General features: G+C 38.4%; 1 protein-coding gene across 1 annotated transcript in view; it reads left to right on the top strand.

Moving 5' to 3' along the window:
* Positions 1-19,544, top strand: part of LOC139714182 (sprouty-related, EVH1 domain-containing protein 2-like) — a 32,286-nt gene extending 12,742 nt beyond the window's left edge. Inside the window, exons 3-5 of the mRNA XM_071625899.1 lie at positions 1,254-1,425; positions 16,563-16,621; positions 17,253-19,544. Coding sequence (XP_071482000.1) covers positions 1,254-1,425; positions 16,563-16,621; positions 17,253-18,104 — 1,083 coding nt within the window. The 3' untranslated portion in view covers positions 18,105-19,544. The remainder of the gene's footprint in view (positions 1-1,253; positions 1,426-16,562; positions 16,622-17,252) is intronic.
* Positions 19,545-20,361: the final 817 nt, after the last annotated feature.

Below are 20,361 nucleotides of genomic sequence, written 5' to 3'. Positions count from 1 at the left end.
GAAATTGACTTGTTACTGAAGTACAATGTATTTGAAAAATGGGACACAGTGCATGTACATGTCTTCATGAAAACTGTATGAGATACAATGTAGGAGCATAGTACAGGTGAATGTGTATTCTTTTCAATCAAATTTAAAAAGCCATTCATGCAGCATTTACACTGGACAGCTGTACAGTACATGTAAATAACCACTGTCTGCTTGGTGTTTTTCAACAGCTCTTCAAACCGAGAGATTAATTAAAATCCGTGTTTTGAAAAGTGTAGTTTAGAGGTCATTTCAGACCATTGCTAACCATGAACTGGCTTATAGAGACTACATCTTATGTAAATCAGGTGATCATAGGGATGTGAGTACAATGTACATGTAGGTGTCTGTTTGCTTTATGAATTGGAAACGAATGCTTGGAACTCTGCATAATTGGTTGTAATCACAAAATTATCATACATGTATATCAGGGTATACTTGTACATTGCCCTTAAAAAAAGTACAGCAAGTGTAATCTTTTTGCATGTAGTCCTTTCTACAAGAGTTACATTGTACACTTACAGTGTGTAGGTACATGTACAGTACATTGCATTTACAGAATCATGGTTTGATTTTCTTTGAAAACTCAAGCCTCTTGCCATACATTATATTTCATTTTCAGTGTCATTGAATTAAGTGTGTTGCTGGATATTTCATTTGTACTTTTGTGAATAACATACAAAAATGGCTACACAATTAACATACTTTTTAGCATTTGACAGTTTACTTTTGTGACTAACAAATATGTGTTATTTCAAAAGCTATGCAAAATGTTATTGTTGTTGTTGTATAAGTTTATTTTTTTGTGTTGCTTGCTTCTCTGCATTTTGTACACAAAAATACTAAGTACGGTACTGAAAAAGGAGGATATTAGAATGAAGAAAATACAAATGGGCATTTTATCAGCAAAAGTGATACCGTAGAACATTTACTGTCTAGCACTAGGCTATACACTTGATGTACATTGTCGGTTAAGTGTACAAACTTATGTACTTTGTTTTTTACTCCTGCTATGCTCTGTAAAGTGTCTAATACATGTATAACTGTGATTATCATCTCTTTAAACATATTATGCAGTGATATAAGGTGGTTTTAAGACAATGTGTAATCGTTCCTCCCCCCCCCCTTTACATACCGTACTCTTGGTATCTTGTACATGTACTATGCTTATCATGCATACATGATTAATTTGTGATTCTTTCTTTGTTTTGTTTTGTGGCATACAGAGGGTGCTAGAATTCAATCTTAGGAAAGGTGTCCAATATTATAAAGGTAGTCATCTCTTCCATCATTGGAGAACCCCAGATGAGAAAAAGTGTGGTCTGACCTTCTACGGCCCTGCAGATGCAAGGGCTTTCGAAAAAGGATTTTCAAGAGCAGTTTCAGAATTACAAGAAGGTAAGAAGCAAGAACTTTGTAAAATTAAAAGAAAAGTGATATCGTTACCATTGCATGTCAGTCATGTGTTTGTGTGTGTACATGTAGGCATCTGCAAATAGCCCATTTGATCACATGATAAAGATGATATTTGCAAGTCTGAGTTGTGCACTTTGTGCACTGCCTACATTTGTAAGTGTTGCTTGAATAATGCCATTTTGCATCTCCCTAATACCTTTTTGTGCTGTATTCTATAGACTAGTCAAACCAGTGGCAGTTTTCAGAGTTATATTTTGGCCTATAGTATACTCTCTGACTTCTGTGCACTAAAGGGACCTGTGTAAAAATGGGGATTTTAATGTTTCAAGGAGCTTCTGGTGGGGATTGTCTGTGCAGCAAACATGTCAAGCTCTTACACATCCTCTGACCTAATCTGCCTGGAAGGAAGTGTCAATTAATGCCTTCTATCGCAGAGAAGGATGCTACTCATTTTGCAGCTCCGTACAGTCCGCAGAATGGCATTAATCATGCTAATTCTTCTGTGTGCACCAAATTACTCAATTGTCCCAGGAAAAAGCCATAGTGTAGTCAGTGATTAGCGCAAGTCCGTCCTGCCATTGAACTGAGGTCAGACACTTGCAAAATAACACAGGAAGCTTGTCTGTGAGACAAACATCAGGGAATGTCTATGATAGAGAAGCTCCATGAATATATAGATAGTTACATTTACTTGTACCTGTGATGAAGAATAGCAGAAGTCACAGTGTATTGCCACATACATGTATTCCCTCTCAATTGCAAAGTTTCCAAATGCAAATTTGCACCAACATGTACAGTGGTCAGTTTTTCGCAATGTTAATGGTTCTGAGATGCATTTTCTCTTTTTTTTTTTCCCTCTGATAGAGGAACCCCAGACAACTGTAATATCATTTAAGTGCCCCTACATGTCTTCCATAGCAATAGTTTATGCATGCAATCTGTGTTTTGCCTGCTCTATAGGAATGTAGTTGTTTGTGAAAACAAATACTTGACATAACTTTGAAGGGCATTGAGGCCAGAGAAGTCCAATTATTCAAATTTGTTATGGAACCAGTCTATTCTCAAAGAATTTTTGGAGTGGGTGTGTCTGTGCAGGAATTGAATTCTATAGTATACAGCCTACTAACCAATGGCTGATAAAGGTAGTGGAAATATGACTGGCTAATCAGACAGTATATGACTAGACAGTAAATGAACATGTCATGTGGCTAGAAATGAAAATAGCGATGATGTTAATCAAATTAGCGAGGGCTCATCTACGAATGTACACTGTATGCCCTGCTTGCCAAGAGTTATGCAATGCTAAGCGTAGCTTCTACTGAAATTGTACAAGCAGAACGTCATGGCACCTTTGGCAAAAATGGTGATTTTCCATTCTTGAATTTGTTTATAGCATCACTGTACCAAGGATCAATAAGGCCATATCAATTTGGAGACCCACTTACATTGTATCTTACAATTGATAGGGTGCCAACACATGGTATTGAAAAGATGGGCGTAATATAGGTACAAACTTGAATGCCGTAGTCGTAATCTAAAAATATGCCATAAATGATGCAGAATATATATCTGTGTTATTGACGTTTCAAACTTAAATGAACAAGTATTATTCGTAGAATGTGTGTTTTATGATACGAGTTGATTTGTACAGTTACATACGTGTACAATAGCCCAGATCTATGTCTTCTTTTGCCCAGAGGACTTTTGATAATACACCACAATGGAGACCTGGCAGAATATTTTCAATGCAAAATTTCCTGTACATTTGTCTGGGTGGTTTTCAAAGAATAAGATGGACATTTCATTACAGCAACTCAAAGATCCAATGCATGTCTGTGTTCATTTAATTATGATACCAGAAAATATGTTCACTTTCAATCTTCATTACCAATACCATGGTAAGCGATTATGGTTACAGTGTAGTGTCCTGAGCAGCAGTGTAGCTACCGGTATGCATTAATTGTTTGAATGATGGAAGAGGGAGTGTATATACATTGTATGCAGTACAAGCAACAGATATCAACCAAACTACAAATGTATGATTTATTTCTTGTGTTCATTTAATTTTTGGAATACGCATTATATGATGCCACTCGATCACAGTTTCTTGTGACTCTTGGTGAATGCTTGACTTGGTTTGATGGCAAAGTCTGATTTTTTAAAATACTGCATTAAAAAAAAATAAGGCATTTTTCTGGAAAATATTGTGTTTTTTTAAAATGCTTTTCTGTGCGGTCAATGTTTTATGCCATTTTTTTTTTTTTTTGGGGGGGGGGGGTTCATGCTGTTTTAATATAAAGCTGATAGTGAAAAGGGCTAATGTCTAGAAATACTCTTCATTGAGGCAAACAGAATATGTGCAGCTGAAGGGAACTAATGTATGTATTACATGTAGTGTTGTTTCGTATGGGGCACTGTTCAATGATGTCAGCTCGTCATTTGGGGATTAACTTTCCCCCTGCCAATTGTCACTTCCTACTGTGAGGCCAGGCTGAGGCGTACCGTCGTCCTCTTCCCAAAGCATTTCCTGTGTTTCTCTGCACCGTCCTGACCAATAGATCATGTCATTAAGCTGCATAGCCAAGCCTGCAATGGCAATGTCGTACCACCGACACTGCCCTGCCCTTTCATAAAAACCTACTGCCTTCATAACCATCAAAGAGAAGAATTTGTGTGCTGAAATGGATTATGTTTATTTTTTTTTGAAGTTGTTCCAACTGTTTAGATCAATGAATAGTTGCACTTCCTGAGGGATAAATGCATGGCCCCATGAAAAATGAAGAAATGTTCAATTTATTGGATTAAAAATATTGTACGCTTGCAAAGAATCAGGTCACTTTATCTTAACTTTAGAACTGCATCTTGACAAAACTGCATATTACATTTTTTCATCCAGTTTGTAAGTCATTTGTGTACAAACTAAAATGATTTTAAACAGCCTACCTTCATAAACAATGGTTTTAATGAATACAATACTTTTGACTTTGCCTTCTTTAGTGAAAAATAAGATTGAAAGGATGTAGGCCTACAGTGTATGCCTTAACTTGGGAGTATGATATCGTCTTGCATGTGTTATTTCAAGGTATGTTCTTTGTTCTTGTCGTTGTTGTTGTCTCTGTGATCTTCAGAAGAAAGAAAACTGAGATTTAATGGAAACTGAGAGTTAATGGTTTGGCATCAGTTAATCTGAAAAAAAAAACCCAACTAAGTACAACTGTGAAGTTGAAATTCAAATAGTATACTCCTTCATGCAGATTTAGTCAGGATTTGTTCTTCAATCTTCAGGGGAATCCTGTTATACAAATTGATCAAGGTCATCAGTTCCAACAAATATACTGTACCTCGTTATAATAAGAAACCCTTGGTGTACAATTGTATCCGTACACTGGAAACATACCATTTTGTAAATGTACACCTTGTGAACATGCCCCGCCCTGTTCTGGGTATGGGTATGGGTGGAAAGCACCCCATTCTTATCCCTCAAATAACAGTTTCAAGTAAGGGGTGTTCCAAGTCATTCATACTTTTACAGACAATGACATCTCCCAAGCAATTCCATGGTCTCATAAATGCTTATTTCGACTTGATTTATTCAGGTGAGATAGAGCGGCAAATTGAAACTTATGATGACTAATAAATTTTTACATTTCAATCATTGGGAATCTTTATTAGTATCACATGGAATGCTGTGATGGCTTCCATGTGTTTTTTATCTCAAATTATTCTCTCAACGATAGTTGTACAAATATTGTCTTGATGCTGGTTGTTTTGTACTTATTTTATCTATTTTTTTTTCAGAAATGTTCCCTGTAAACTTTTTTTACCAATTATTTCTTTCACATTATCATGAAAGAAATACGAAGCTTTGCAATATTTCCATTCTTAAAACTTGTTTTCTTTCTTTGCTATCCCTGCCAAGTGTACTGGGCTTATAGAAAACAACAACAGAAGTCTATCACACTTCAAGCAAAACAAAGAACAGGAAGTGGTGTGGGTTGAGCAGTAAAGCAAGGCTTTGTACATTATGAAATAGGCAACCACCAGCGAATCCAGGCAGACCAGCTCACTGCAGGTTCACTGTGAACAATAGAAATTTGGCTGGCTCCCTTTCTACAGCAGAAAATCCCCCTCTGCCTCCAACTCTTGTGGTCAGTGTTTTGTTCCGACAGCCTTTTGTAAACTCAGGAAACCATGATTAGGCGTTCGGCTCCAGTGAACCTGAGAGACATTCTTCTATGGAGCAGTGGGAAAAAATGGAAGCTATAGCTTTTGTCAGTGGATCCCCCCAAACAATGCTCACTCCCCAATGGAGGAAGCTTTATGAGCAGCCATGAAAGGTTTTATTGTGAGGGTTTAGCTTTTAAGAGTTGTCTGTCTGCTCTTTTTGTTTGGTAGCTGAAGCCTGTTAACTGTTTAAAGGTCTTGTGTAGATGATTGGATCTCGTTAGATACAAGCTCCCTGAAGTCTTTTGATACAAACAGGCATCTGCTAATAATATCTTCCCACAGCACAGAGCCAAAATAGGAACACCAGGTCAGCAGTTTCTGGAGAAATTTAAATGTCATGCAGGAGTGTTTCATACAACTGAACACTGAATAGCAAAACTTTTTTGTGCTCTGTATGATTCAGAGAGTTTATCATTTAAATGTAGTAATGTAAAACAAAGACTAGTAACAGCACATCAATGCAATTAACATGCATTCCTGTGTATCTTGCATGACAGTTTACATTGCTTCATAGTTCAGAGGCTGTTCTTGAAGTGGAGCATATTGTTACAACTTGTATCAGTGTTCCTTTTTTTTTTCTTTTTTGTAGAACATGGTGTGGGGAGGGGGTATTCTTCACAACTGAAACTTGCCTATTATCTGTCAAAGTGGTATGCAGATGCAGGGCCTGCATTTCAGTTTCTTAGCAGCTTCATTGAAACCTGTATCATTTGTGTTAACTGTTATCAAAAGCTGGGATGCAGTAAATGTATTCCTCACTTGATAGGGCCTACAGATTGAATGTAGAATACTAATACCCATTTGGCAGCTCAGAAATGGATCATCATAATTCATAGTATAACATTGGTGTTCAAATATGGATTACATTGAATAACTGGAAGATCCAGTACATAGCAATTTACGCTGAAATTTTCAAGGAGTGACACTGTACTCACTCACTTGTTTGTAAATGTCACTAAACAAGTAGGACCTATAGTAAGTCATATCAACCTGTCAATCTCTTCTGTTTTCAATCATACAAACTGTGCAGTTTCTGTTTACTAAAAAGCATGATTAGTACATACATTTATATGTGGTACTCTGCACAGAACATCGTATTTAAAAACTATGATGTGTTTGATTCATTGTGTTTGAAAACACAATGTCTCTGAAATCAATTTTGTGCTGAAATAAATATGTGCTCACTTGTACACAGATATCATATACCTGTGATTAGCAATGTAGATTCAGAGTGAAAGAGTGCAGAACTGATAGGAAGTACAGAAGGTCATTCCATGACAGAATAGGAAAAACAGAGTGCGAAGTATAGGCAGCATTGTTATTCTCTACTGCCGCAGCTCAGCACTGCACTTCCCCTACTTCATAAGTTCCATTCATATTACACGTGTGCATGCCGAATACTTTTGCTGGAGATGCAGCAATCACAGAGGGGCATATCAGCAGGCCTTCATATTGTATGCCATTAGCATACACACACACACACACACACACACACACACACACACACACACACACACGCATGTACATACAGAGTGTGCATACAATTGTACTTCCAGCCTCCAATGCAGCGTATACAGAATGCAAGCTGCGGATACACACACACTGAGGCATAGAAGCCCTCAAATAAGAAAACTGAATAGCACTCTGTAAGTATCGCGAGACACATACAGCGTTCAATGCCCTTTATTTTCTTCTTCAAAGCTCCTTGAAACATCTGACCGTCTTTCACATACCGGTAAACCATTTTCTTTGGGCTGCACACATTATCAACAAGTTAACTGACAAATTGTAATTGGAGGATTACGAAAAATTTTCAGAAATATGTGCTTAAGCAGCCATGTATGCTTAATCATATTACTTTTATGCTACAATGTATGTACGAAATAGGCAATAAAAATACAAGTTTGGAACCATTTATGTTCTCACTTCAGGTTTACTCAACCACATTTTAGTTAGTAAAAAGTCATTAAATCAAAGAAATATGACCTGTATGCAGTGTATGTACATGTAAGGGAATATCTTTCTTTCTTATCTTTAGGGCCTACATGTGTCTATTCTTGGATTTATAAGTGGGGAAATGGCAAATATGGCAATATCTGTATCATGACATACAGTATCACATTGTATCCAATATTTACACACCGTACAATGACTATGTCGCAGCCTCACAGTTTGTTTGATGTGTTTATAGTTCATAAGCAGTTGATAATAGTGGAAATGATTACTATCTGTGGTGTAGCAGATTTTTGGTGAATCCTACAGACAATGTATCTAGGTCCTATATCTTGGCATTTTGGTGCAGGTAACATGAACTACTCAGTGGACTTGAGACAATTTCAATTTTTATGATGCGCGATGGAAAATTGTGGAGCTACAACACTGCTGTGATCATGAACACGACTGTATCAAGAGGGAGACAAAAGAATGGAATTTCTTTTTTGATCAGTTTACTCCAGGTCAACATGTGTGACATAAAACTTGTTCATACAGTCTCAAGGGATCAATGTCATTATGATTTAATGTTGTATATTAATGTGCACGTGAGAATGCATGCCTGTGTAATGATGGGCATCATTGCTTTTTATTTGTTTGTTTACTTGTGTGACTCTTTTCCATTTATTGATGTCTATAAATACTAAGTTTTAAATTTACAGCACTGTCTTTGACTGTATGTAAAAGACACTGTGTTCCTGTGTGGTGGCTCAGTTTTAGAATTATTGAACTTTGCAGACTTATAGGGCTACAACTTGTACACGTAGATGCTCTGTATAATTGTGGGTCATCCCTTAGCGAGACCCAAATACATTGTAGTTCAGTGGAATTACTGCAATACCCAAATACCCTCTGGTCAGTACATACATGTGTACTACTCATATATATATTTTTTTTCTGTGACTGCAGCTATTTGTTTTTGTTCTGTTTTATTTAATAAGTTCATAATCTTTTTTTTTGTGTGTGTATGTGTGTGTATATATACAAATTGCCATTATCTATTGAACATTTAAAAAAAAAGAGAACTATGTTTTTTGTATCAATTTCAGGTGTCATCAGTTCTCAATGCTCATGCATGATTCAATGATCAAATAATTCTTGGGTAGTCCAAATATGACAAAAGTATTTTTGTCATGGTACATTCTCTCCCAAAAGATGATACATTTTGCATAAATCATGATGTTAAAAAAGGTTCATCTGTAAGTGTTTGCTGCAGACTTGTCTCTGCCATCAAACCCTTTGACCTCTGCATCAATTTTTGACTTTTACAATTGACAATCTGTCCTCCATACCAAAGCCACCAAAAAATATGTTCTCCAGAGATGGAATTACTGCGATACCCAATTAGCCCTCTTACAATGTATTTCCTGAAGAAATCCCCCCTTTTTTTTGGGGGGGGGGGGGGGAATGAATAGTAGCGCATGGATAATATATCATTATTTTGCAGAAGTTAGAGGTTTGTGCAAGCTTTTCTCCGGCTGCTGATGTGGCCAGTACTTTCCTCAGTCATACAGGTCAAGGTGGCATGTTGGCAGTAGGAGGGTGAAACTAAGGGTCGTACCAAAAAGAGGTACTGAACTAGCAGTACCTCCTTAATCGCACTGCCTAGGAGTGTCTCATCTCATTGTATTAATGCTCTGAGCTGACTATCATACTGTGGCCACTGGTACTTTTGGCACAGAAGTGTTGAATCTTGAACAGGAATTACTGAGAGAGAGAAAGAGCTACAGTGTAGAAGAGATGTGCACATTGTATACAAGGCTATGTTTACTGAGCTGTCCAGCTTTAGTCAGGGCTGTTTCATTTAGGCCTGCTTTGAAAAGAGAGGAAGCATTAGACGGCATCATGGCATAATCCCCAGTCTGAATAAACTAAGACAGCATATAAAGGCACACAGTTCTACTGTAGTCTTGCAAAAATTATGGGCAGGAGTCATAAATTTTTAATCACATGAATTATGATTTCATTGTGACATTGAATGTCTTTCTGAAGTTCACTTATTCACAGAGTTATATCGATGCGTACTTTCTGGAGTTCAGTGAAATTCTGTAGGTGGTGTTGGATAAATGCCTGTGCACATGTGCTTTACTGAGCAACATTAATGGTATGTGAGGCATGTTTTCAGTGTAGTCCTGCCGATACATTTCTTTGTTTTGGTGTCTGTTTTTTTGAGAAACCAAATGCATTGCAGTCCATACGGGCATTTGAGAGTATTCCAGTGTGCGTTTGACACATTAGCTAGAACGCATACCAGTGAATGGAAATCTCCTTCCAGTTAGGGCAAATAAACTACCAGCCCCCTGTGTGCTTTTGCTCAGGTGCATACCTCAGATGTCAGAACTCTGGCTGCCTGCATTCTCTCTCAGCGACTTCTGTCTGCATTTTCCCCAATCCGATGAGAAAACAAGTCCAATAAAGCTCTGAAACAGGATGCATGTGGCCAAGTGAGGTTACAGGTCAGGAGAGAGGTCGTCGACGGCTTCCACATCTCTGATTTTCGCTCCAAAGTTTGCCAGTGGGGCCAGAGTTGCTTTGTTGGCATGGGAAGTTGACTTGCAGTTTCCTCATTTCTTTCCCTTTTTTTTTTCTCTCTCTCTCTCTTCTCTTTCTTCCGTTCTGTCTTTTTTCGTCTTTTTCCCCTTCTATTTCTCAGACTGCTACAAAGCCACATGCTGACTTGCCCAAGGTGACTGAATTCTTTGTTGGACAAGTGAAATGTTAAAGATGTTTTCCTGGCAGGAGATGTATTTGAACTATACCAACGTAAATTCATCTGAAAGATTAGAGAGATTACCTCAAAACAAAGCAAACATGAGAATAGAGCAATGACTATGGTGCAAAAGCGCTCTTAGCCTGTTACTGTACTATTATGCTTTAGAACATGTTGCGAGATGCAGTATATAGGGCCTATGTACTGATTAACATGTATACTCCTACATAAGTAGCATTTAGTGGCATTGAATTTGTGTCATGTTTTATGGGCATTTGCAATGTAAAATTTAAATTGGCCATTACCAGAGCTCAGTATGAAGATAATGTATAGTTGGAATTTACATGCTTGTGGAAGATTAAAACCACTGAACACCATGTCTAGCAGACTAGAAAGTGAATTTAATAGAACAGTTCACTTTATGGTTTACTAAAAAATAAACCATAAAAGTAAGTCTCACCGGTAAATATTCCTCTCTTTCAGTCAATTTGTGCAGTGTTTAGTTCAACAAGGTTACTTACTCCTCAGTTGCATTTCCAGAATGAGCAGTTTTCCTCCTTCATTTTTTGTAATTTTTGTTCTTGAGGGTAATATATGCCTACAGATAAAGTGACAATTTCTCTCAGAAATTATGCTTTCAAAGTTCTGTGTAACTGAATTATTCTAACTTAATGTTAAAACAAGACTGTGTTGTGCTATTGTGAGATGACCATTATTGAGTAAATTGATTTTAGGAGCACACACTACGGTATGTAAAGACAGATTTGGCATGTTGTATAGCCTGTATGACTCGTGTGCGTGTTCTAAATCCCCTTTAAATTTGTACAGGGGTCTGCGTGGAGTGGTAGAGTTTAGTTAGTCAGAATTGTCTTGTAGTTCACCAGTGGAAAAATGGGCACCATGTATCGTAACGCACACAACCACATGTCTCACCACAGTAACAAAGCTTAGTCACACCACTGCTTCATCACGCAGGAGTCCGCAGCGGAAATGTGATCATCGGTTATTGGGTAATGGTGATGCACTGAGGCTGATAAAACGTGCCTGCCCGCTCAGCCAGCCGGCAACAAGAGTGCAAGGGGCACATGCAGAGTACACCCGTGTTACACTGCAGACCTGTGTTCACTTCTTGTACGTGTACAGACTGTACTAAAGTACAGGCCTACGATGTAGTTTGTACATATGCCTGCTGACTGATTAGTCTCATTCAAAGACTGTAGGGTGTGTGAGACAACTAACACTTTATAACCACAAGATACAGTTTGATTTGGTTCGGTTCACATACAAGTATGCAATTCAGTCTTGAACGATTACATTTATTTGTATCCCGTCTGTGTAACCTAGTCTGGTTCACTAAAAAGTTTCACTGCCTGACAGTGTCACTTTGACAGACCGTACAAGAATTCTAGGATACAAATGCCTCAGCAGTTGTGACTGGGATTGCTACTTCTGAATAGCATCTTATTTCCTGTCAATTGATAAAGTACACACCGGGCTTTTACCTTCTTTTTTTTTTGTGGTTTGTCTTCGTATATTATTGTGCTTTTTCATGATTAGCTTGGAAGTAATGCGGTACTTTCAGGGAGTAGTTCTTTTTAATCTACACTGTCTAGTCTTTGGTTGCTGTTGACACCAGAATCACATCTCTTGACAAATATGACTAAATCCTTCCTGATGTGATGATAAGAAACAAACATGATACTTACAGAAAATTTCAATGTCATTCAGTATTGTATTCTTATTTCTGGGAAAGACAAATTTTTTGATTCATGGCTTGGAAGTTATTTTACAAGCATTCAGAGTTATATGATTCGTGTGCTGAATGGAAAAAATCATGAACTGATGAAAACTCTTCTGGAATATTCACAAATGGAAAGAGGTTTAAGTGTAGTGAATATTACCATTTCATGGTTTTGGAAAGTCATAAGTACTTCCTATTTGGTCTTCACACAAATTCTCTTCTTAAATGTTGCTTGCATATTTATTTTGTGCTGTGTCCTGCCATGTGGGCCCCCCCCCCCCAAAAAAAAAAAAAACAAAAACAAAAACAAACAAACAAACAAACAAAAAAACAAAAACAAAAACCAGACCAACAAAGGTTTTATATTTGACTGACATCTTGGTCTAAAATACAAGTTTGCTTGGAAATATGTGCAGAAAAGTTTTCAAATTCATATGGTTTGTGGGGGGGGGGGGATATAATTGTAGGTTGCAGATGTAAAAGGGCATGATATTAACTGTTTTCTGTCACTCCATTATATAAATGTGCTTGATGTAATGCAGTCATTTGCAGGGACCCTTCCCTGCTTTTTGCCTATATCCTTTTTTTCCTTTTTTTTTTTTGCATTTAAACCAATCCCACTCTTCCTCCCACCCCGAGGGGAAAAATGTTTTGTCTCCAGGTTGAGAAGAACTGTAACCTTACTGCGTGATAATGCACAGTGAAATCCTCTGTGTCATGAATGGCCCCGTTTCCTTTGTGCAGTCGTACAGTATTCAGACCAGAGCTTTCCATTTTGTGTGCTACCAAATGCATGATATTTGGAAATCGAGAGATCTGTGGAAATTTTGTGTTGTTATTGAGGCTTGCAGTGAGCCAGCCATTCATGACCACTCCCATTCATCAGCTAGAACCACATAAAGCTCAACATCCATATTACAGCATAGCCTATCTACATACAAAGTGTACAATGTACGTAACAAATGAAAGGTATTTTGAAGTTGTTGTTGTTGTTTTTTTTTTCCCCTCTTTTTACCTCTCAACATATGAGAAATAAAGCTCTGGCAGATTCTTCTGCCATTTTCAGTTCAGTGGTCTATGGAGTGAAGTGAAATTCTCTTATGTGAATCGGAATCAGAGTCACTTTTACATGCATGATGTTACAACAATGAGGGTGGATATACTTGCATTAAGCTGTGACTGCACTGTGTGCTCTGTGAGAATTCATAATCCAGAAATGACGGGCACACGGAGGGAGAGGGGGATTGTGCATGCCATGCAAAGTCTCATTAGACTGCTCGTAAAATTACGGCAGTAATGTGGCGAGCAAACTGCATGCGAAGTGACGAGTAATTCACGAGCTGCGGGGTCCTGCAGTGACTGGATGGCAGGATTTCAGGCCAAGCCTGGCTGTACTAATTCTGTTAATCTCCCCATAAGTTAATTGTAGTGGCTGCAGTGGTTCGGAAGTTTTTCCCCCGGAGCGCTGGTAGATCACTGGATATTAGCCAAAGCTAACAAAATGGCTACTGGAATCAAAATACTTTATTCCACGGAAGCTTTCATATATCTCCCATCACAGCATTAGTCATGCAGTGAGACAGAATCTTGTATTTAATTTAATGTGGGTGTACATTCTACCTTGCATCAGCTATACAGTCTTGAAGAAGAAAAGCTAGTGTTCTTGTTCAGTGTGATGTTTGTAGCCGCTCTCTAGAGTATGATAGGTATGAACTGCAGCTGCCATTTTTTTAATGCCCTGAAGTGCAATGTACTGTTAATGGTCACTATGCCAAAAAGCATTGAAGGTTCTTCCTCGTGTTTAAGTGTTGACTATTTTCTTTTTGTTCCATTTTGTATTTCTCATTTCAGCTGATTTAACAAAAAATGCTGTGCACAGGATGAGTTATTGTCTGTAATTCCAGTTTCTTATACTCTACATTTATTATACCTTCATGTTTTTAGGCTGATACACTTGGCAAAAACAAAGTTGATTTAATGTGAGTTTGGCGGTATATAACATATTATGAAGGTTATGGAAATGTCTCTGTGACTTGTTTGCATGACACATACACTGTACATATGTTGTGCTTTGTAGGGAAAAAAGATTTTGAAAAGGTACTCCTTATTCATAGCCCCTTAAATACAAGTTTATTTGGAATAAAGAACTTAAACTCATGTACTTACAGAAACAAAGACATTGTGATGTATATAGTTCACATATCAGACAGTGTAATTTAAAGTGTAAAAATGTGTGTGTTTATGTGTGTCACATATGTATGGGTGAGAGAGGATATTGGGGGTGGGGGGGGGGGGGGTGGCATTTCCCAATACATACATGAATTGTGAGGTACACTGTGTAAGCATATACATAGAATTAATGTATTGATTATACTTTGTGGCTTTCAGAAATGGCATGGGTTCTAAAATTTACATCATTGAATTAGGCCCTATAGCTTGCAATATTTGCACATAGAGGTTCAAGGTCAAGTAAGGTAAAATGTACTATTCTTATCCATGCATTTGATAGTATTCTGCAGAGAACAGTCACACACACACACACACACACATATGTATGTACGTATATATGCATATGTGTATATATATATATTTATATATATATATATATATATATTTTTTTTTTTGGGGGGGGGGGGAATCAATGCAGGAAGTTATGAATAGTAGGGGGCCAACAAAGGTGATGCTGTTTTATCTTCTTCCAGTAGGTGCTATAAATCATCCTGCTTGTCAACATGAGCTCTGAGTCTTTATTAGACTACATATGAGAATGGTGTCAACATTCCTCACTGTGCATCACCTACACTGAATGCAGTACCTCCCCCCCCCCCCCCCTCCTTCTTGTAATCTCTTTACCAGGTAAATGTCTGTATCCTTGCACATGCAGTTCAGGTTTGACTCAAAGAAAACTGAGCACTATAGATATGTCATGTTAGTCTGTAATTACATAGTTACTTAGTCAAGCAGCTTGATTATTTTCTGGCCTCTCTTTGCTTTCAAGAGCAAGTTTAGCAAATAGATTATTTTTATTTTATACAGTATTTGTCTCCCCTGTGTACACACACTACACATGTAGGCCTAATTATATCATGATTATCCTTTTCATGTTGATGTGTGAATTATTCAAACGTGTAATGCATGCTTTATAATTCACTCTGAATGCCAGTTGCATACAAATAGTCAATATGTAACTTTGGGCGAGGCAACCATTAGAACTTACATCATTGGTTGAGTGTGTGGTTGTGGTGTGTGGCATTGCTAGACTGTGATGCATGATAGCAAACAAAACATTTGATGGGTTTAGAATGATAAGCCTATCATTGATTAATACCTCCTTTGCCATAATACCTGGTACACACGCATCAAATATTTCATCCACTTTTTGTAGTGACTGCACTTTTGCTCTGTTTCCCTGATTCACATGTGCACACAGGCACATTCAAACAAATACACTCAGTAGAGTAATACCAGTCTTGTGCATTGATTTGACTTACTGCCATTTATGGTCTGTACAATGTTTGGAGATGGTTTTTCGGTTTTTCTTCAGGTGACTTGGATATGCCCACAAAAAACAAAAACAAAAATAAAAACCAAACCCTAATCTTCCAAACCATGATTCTGTTGATGACATCATCTGTCAATCACTGCTTAAGTACCAATATGACTAACAAAAGTGATTGGAATGCACCTTCCCCTAAACTGAGCATAACTGGCAATGCCTTTCGTTAATCTTATCAGTGACATGGAAACATGACAAGTCAACATGCATTCGCATTGCAACAGGTCCTTCAGGGTGAAACACCCCTGTGTTTGTGAATGGCCTGTACAGTACGTACATGATGCAGGCACTTTGTGTAAAGTTTGTATTCAGATTTTTTTTTTTGGTTGTTGTTGTCTTGTTCAGTGAATAATTATGGCAAGTAAAGTGTCATCATAGTCACTTGGTTCATATTCATCATTGTTCTGAATTTATCCCACTTTTAAAATTAGTACTTCTATTCTGTTCTGAAATTTGGAGAAGGATGTCAGCCTATCAGTTAGAATAGAATAGAAAAAAGAAAGAAAGATGATGATTGAACTGCACTAAGAGAACTCTTCTAACCACTCCCCCATGGCCGGTGAAAAAGAATGAATGTACTTTGTTATCATACGCTATTGTATATTGTACTATGGGGATAGTCGTTATGCATTTGAAGTGTAAATCCATGCCAGAAGACAGTGACGTACACCGTGTTCGTAATGCAATGCTTCCTTTCCTTCCGACTTGTGGTTCAATGTCGAGATTTTGCTGACTGTAATGAGGAGGAAAGGTTGCAATTCATGTTTGTGCACTGTTGCACCTCATCAAGTCTGCCTTGTGGCACATCACCTGGCCCTGACAAGCCTATCCTCTAGGGTCAGCCTCAGTAAACATCTCTGCACATTTCTCTCTCTCTCTACCATCTACTCCAGGTTCTTCCAGTGAATCATCCTATGGGCCTGATGACAGCGAGCTCGACGAAGACGGTTTTGTAAGTATCTCAAGATTGCCCACGTAGACATTTCTGCACGTATGTTGCGCTCAAAATGAGTCACTCTCCAAGTTGTGGTGAGAAAGAGTATGGTGCACTTTCACTCAGCAGACAAAAGTCGGTCCAGGTTGACCCAATCTGCACATTTAACTCTAATTCACATTGAGTGAAATGATGCAGAAAAAAATACATGATATAAGCAATAAGAAAACATTCACTGAGGATATGCATGAGTTAAAACAGTTGCGTACATGCATCACAAATATTGTGTTTAAAGAACATATTTTGAGCAGATGAACAGTTTTCCCATCAATGATAAAGCTATTATGTCATTTCCACTATGTAAATGTATATTGGAGTGATATACAGTGTTTGTGAATGTTGGAGTGATAGCCATCCACCTGTAGAGCTCTCATCACAAGGCTACATTGCTGCGAGGATTATCTTTATTACAGGTGGTATGTAAACTACCAATTCTTTGAATGCAAAATTACTTCAAAATGAGCCTGTGAGATTGAATATTTTAACATACTTGAGTAATAGCCTTGCCTTTTCACTAATGTTTCAAGATTGAATACTTTGATGTACTGAGTTAAAACTTTATCATTTTTTTCTCATCTTATTTCTTCAGCGTTGTGTGGACCCTCTCTTGTCAGGGGATTGTGTTCACCATGACTACCAGAACACACCGAGCACTTGTGTTGGACCCAAAGATGGAGGAGGCAAACTTCTCAAAGACATTCTAACTCAACCAGCGAATAGAGACTACTGTATACCGGGAAACACCTATACATATCCCCATAACAATCAGGGCCATTTGCACATGGTCCATTATGTCTCGCGGAAAAGGGACGATCGAAGACCCATGCACAGCGTGAAATACCCACATGAAGGTTCATGGGTGAAAACGGCCACGGAGTGGCATCCGATCAAGAAGGACTTATCGCAGGACCAATTCAAAGACTCGTATGTAAAGATTGTTAAAAAGCCACAAAGTATTCATGATTACAGCTACCCTACCATACCACCCAGCCGCGATGGGGACGACTTGAAGAAGCCACACGCCTTAGCCAAGGTGGTGACCCAGCAGCCACCCCCCTCGCCCCCCAAGAAGCTGGCGCAGAAAATGAACAAATACCGGGAGCAGGCGCAGTGTCTGCACTGTAGTCAATACTTTGATGTGGAGTCAAACCGGAGAGGGGACTGTCCCGAGGCGCCCGACGATGTCTCGTACTGTATTAACCGCTGCACTTGTCTCTGTGTGGCGCAGTGTATGTTATATCACTGTATGTCAAACTCTGATGGGGACTTCCCTTCCCCATGTTCTTGTGACACCAGCGACGGCATCTTCTGCCAGCGATGGTTGGGGCTTGGGGCCCTCTCCTTCTTGGTGCCCTGCCTGTGGTGCTACCCTCCTCTCAAGTGCTGCCACTGGCTCGGCACAAAGTGCGGCTGCTGTGGCGGTAGGCACAAAGCGAAGTGACTTATGGAACGCCAGAGAGTGAGAGCGAGAGAGAGCGAGAACGTGTGGAGAGGATGAAAACTTGTTTTGCCATAATGCTGCCATATGTTTTACTCTGTCATCTGGATCTGCATTGAGGACCAGGAATGCGTGCACATGCCAAGATATGTTGGAATGTGCATGCCAACCAAGCAGGGAGATGCTGTGTTTGTACTTTGTGGAACACATCATCAGCTGTGAAAGACAATCTGTAAAGCTACGGATATCAATGTAACCATTGACATTATATATATTTCATCTAAATGATATACTTTTAATTGTAAACATGAAAATATCCATATTTTTATATTTTTATCCAAATTATTATGTAACTTGTGATTTTATTTTTTTGAATGTTGGTGAGTCTAAGTGGAAGAAGGGTATCTTTCAGTGTATGCTTTTAACCTTCCTCGTAGGCCATAGATACGAGTGTCTTTCACAGCTGACTTACGGCTGGTTGAGGGCAAGTAATACCCAGACAGAAAATTGTTTTCAGGTATCATGAAGAAATGATCATACCGAGATGATCTCTTTGCGTGGTGTTGGCCCGTGAGGGTCACGCCTGGAAGGGGAACAATCCTGGTATGTGCACATGCAGGAAGAGGGTCTGCAGAAGGGAAAGAAAGCCTGTTATATGATATTGTGTGTGGTGTGTTTTTGGGGGTGTTTGTGCCGGCGTGTGTGTGTGCATGTTTGTGTGTTAGCATGACTGCAGGGACATGAGAGTATGTGTTTTGTTTTGTTTTTTTCCTGTGACAGACTGTACTATAATGATGATCTCACTATGCTCCGTTCATTTAAAATGTTTATGCAAATCGCATTGAATTGAGAGAAGTTCGTAAGAAAAGAAAAGAAGAAAAAAATCACAGTGGTGTCAGCCTTGCCAATGGATATTGTGTGATTGGCATTCCTCACTGCTATAACAGTACTTCATGTTGACCATTTGAATAATGGTTTACATTTTCTTGTTAGTTTAAAGCAATCTCTTCTTTTCCCTGTACTCTCTCCTAGAAAATCACTTTCAAAACCTATGAAAGTAGACATTGCAGTAGATGCTGCTATTGATTATGACATCCACCAAGGCAAATGTATGGTAGTTTACTGGTCAGAACGTGTTAGCTAACAACATATACTCGACAATAGACTAAAAGCTTGGCACCCTTTTTGGTAAGCTCAGTGCTCTATGAGTTGAGATTTATGGTGCATGTAGCTGAAAGGGACGCTCAAGCATAAGTTTCCAACAAGGCCGAATGAACTTTTTAGCAGGGCGGGGGAGGGGGATAGGATGATATTTGTACTCATCAATCATTGATCATCAAAGAATGGGTAACATTACTAACATTTAACTTCCTCCATGAGTGTCAATTTTCTTTTTATTTCCGTTGTTTCACATTCCATAACAGTTTACATGATACCCCCGGCTTCATGAAAAAAAAGAAGAAAGTTAACTCTGTTGTAAGTGAACAAATAATGTGCCTCAGAAGAAAAGGATACTTACGTGTTCTGAGCTATTGCAAGGAATTATTTGTTTCTTCCAGCAGTTTGCGTGCAAATACTGGTATCACCATTTTAGAAGCAGCAGAGTGTGTGTCATCTGTGAAGTGATTGAAGTTATAACCACTTTGTTTCTCAATGGATGATCCCAAGTTTGCAATGGTACTGCAGTATCTGAGTCAAGAGATTACGTGCTAAAGAGTGATGAATTTTGACCGATGCAGATTTTGTATAGATCTGTTTTCTGTAGCAACAATACAACACTGTGACTGAGAATGTTGGCAAGAACTCTGCCAAGTCATTGCAAAAGAAAATTAAGAATGAAAGCCTTATTGTTATTGGAAAACCTTCCCTATACCTTGAGGTTCTATCAAAAAATAGCACTCAGCCCCACAACATTACAGTGTATGTGTCCAGTGTAAAGCTGAGATTGTCAGTGGATGTACATAGCTGTTACAATTGAAATTTTCTGTGACTTGCTTTTGACTACATAGGGTATTGTTCAAACACTAAGAAAGTAAAGAAATTGACACTTTTGACCATAAATTGGAAGTTATGGCAGCATTATCTCATATGATGTCATCATTCACGAGCAACAATGACAGAACCAATTTTCCTTGTTTGAGACCCCCCATGGTGTTTTTGCAAATGTGGCCGACTTCCTTAATGAAATAAAAATTAGGTCATGTCTGGAGTCCCTGTGTGATTTAGAGTAGAATAATGTAGAAACCTATTTTTCCTTCCT

This window comes from Diadema antillarum, unplaced genomic scaffold (genome assembly GCF_040938485.1).
Source record: "Diadema antillarum isolate AM-2024a unplaced genomic scaffold, OU_Dant_1.0 seq00002186_RagTag, whole genome shotgun sequence".
In the NCBI taxonomy this organism is placed as follows: domain Eukaryota; kingdom Metazoa; phylum Echinodermata; class Echinoidea; order Diadematoida; family Diadematidae; genus Diadema; species Diadema antillarum.
Note: the sequence above shows the minus strand (reverse complement) of the source record. Positions and strands in the feature narration are given on the sequence as shown.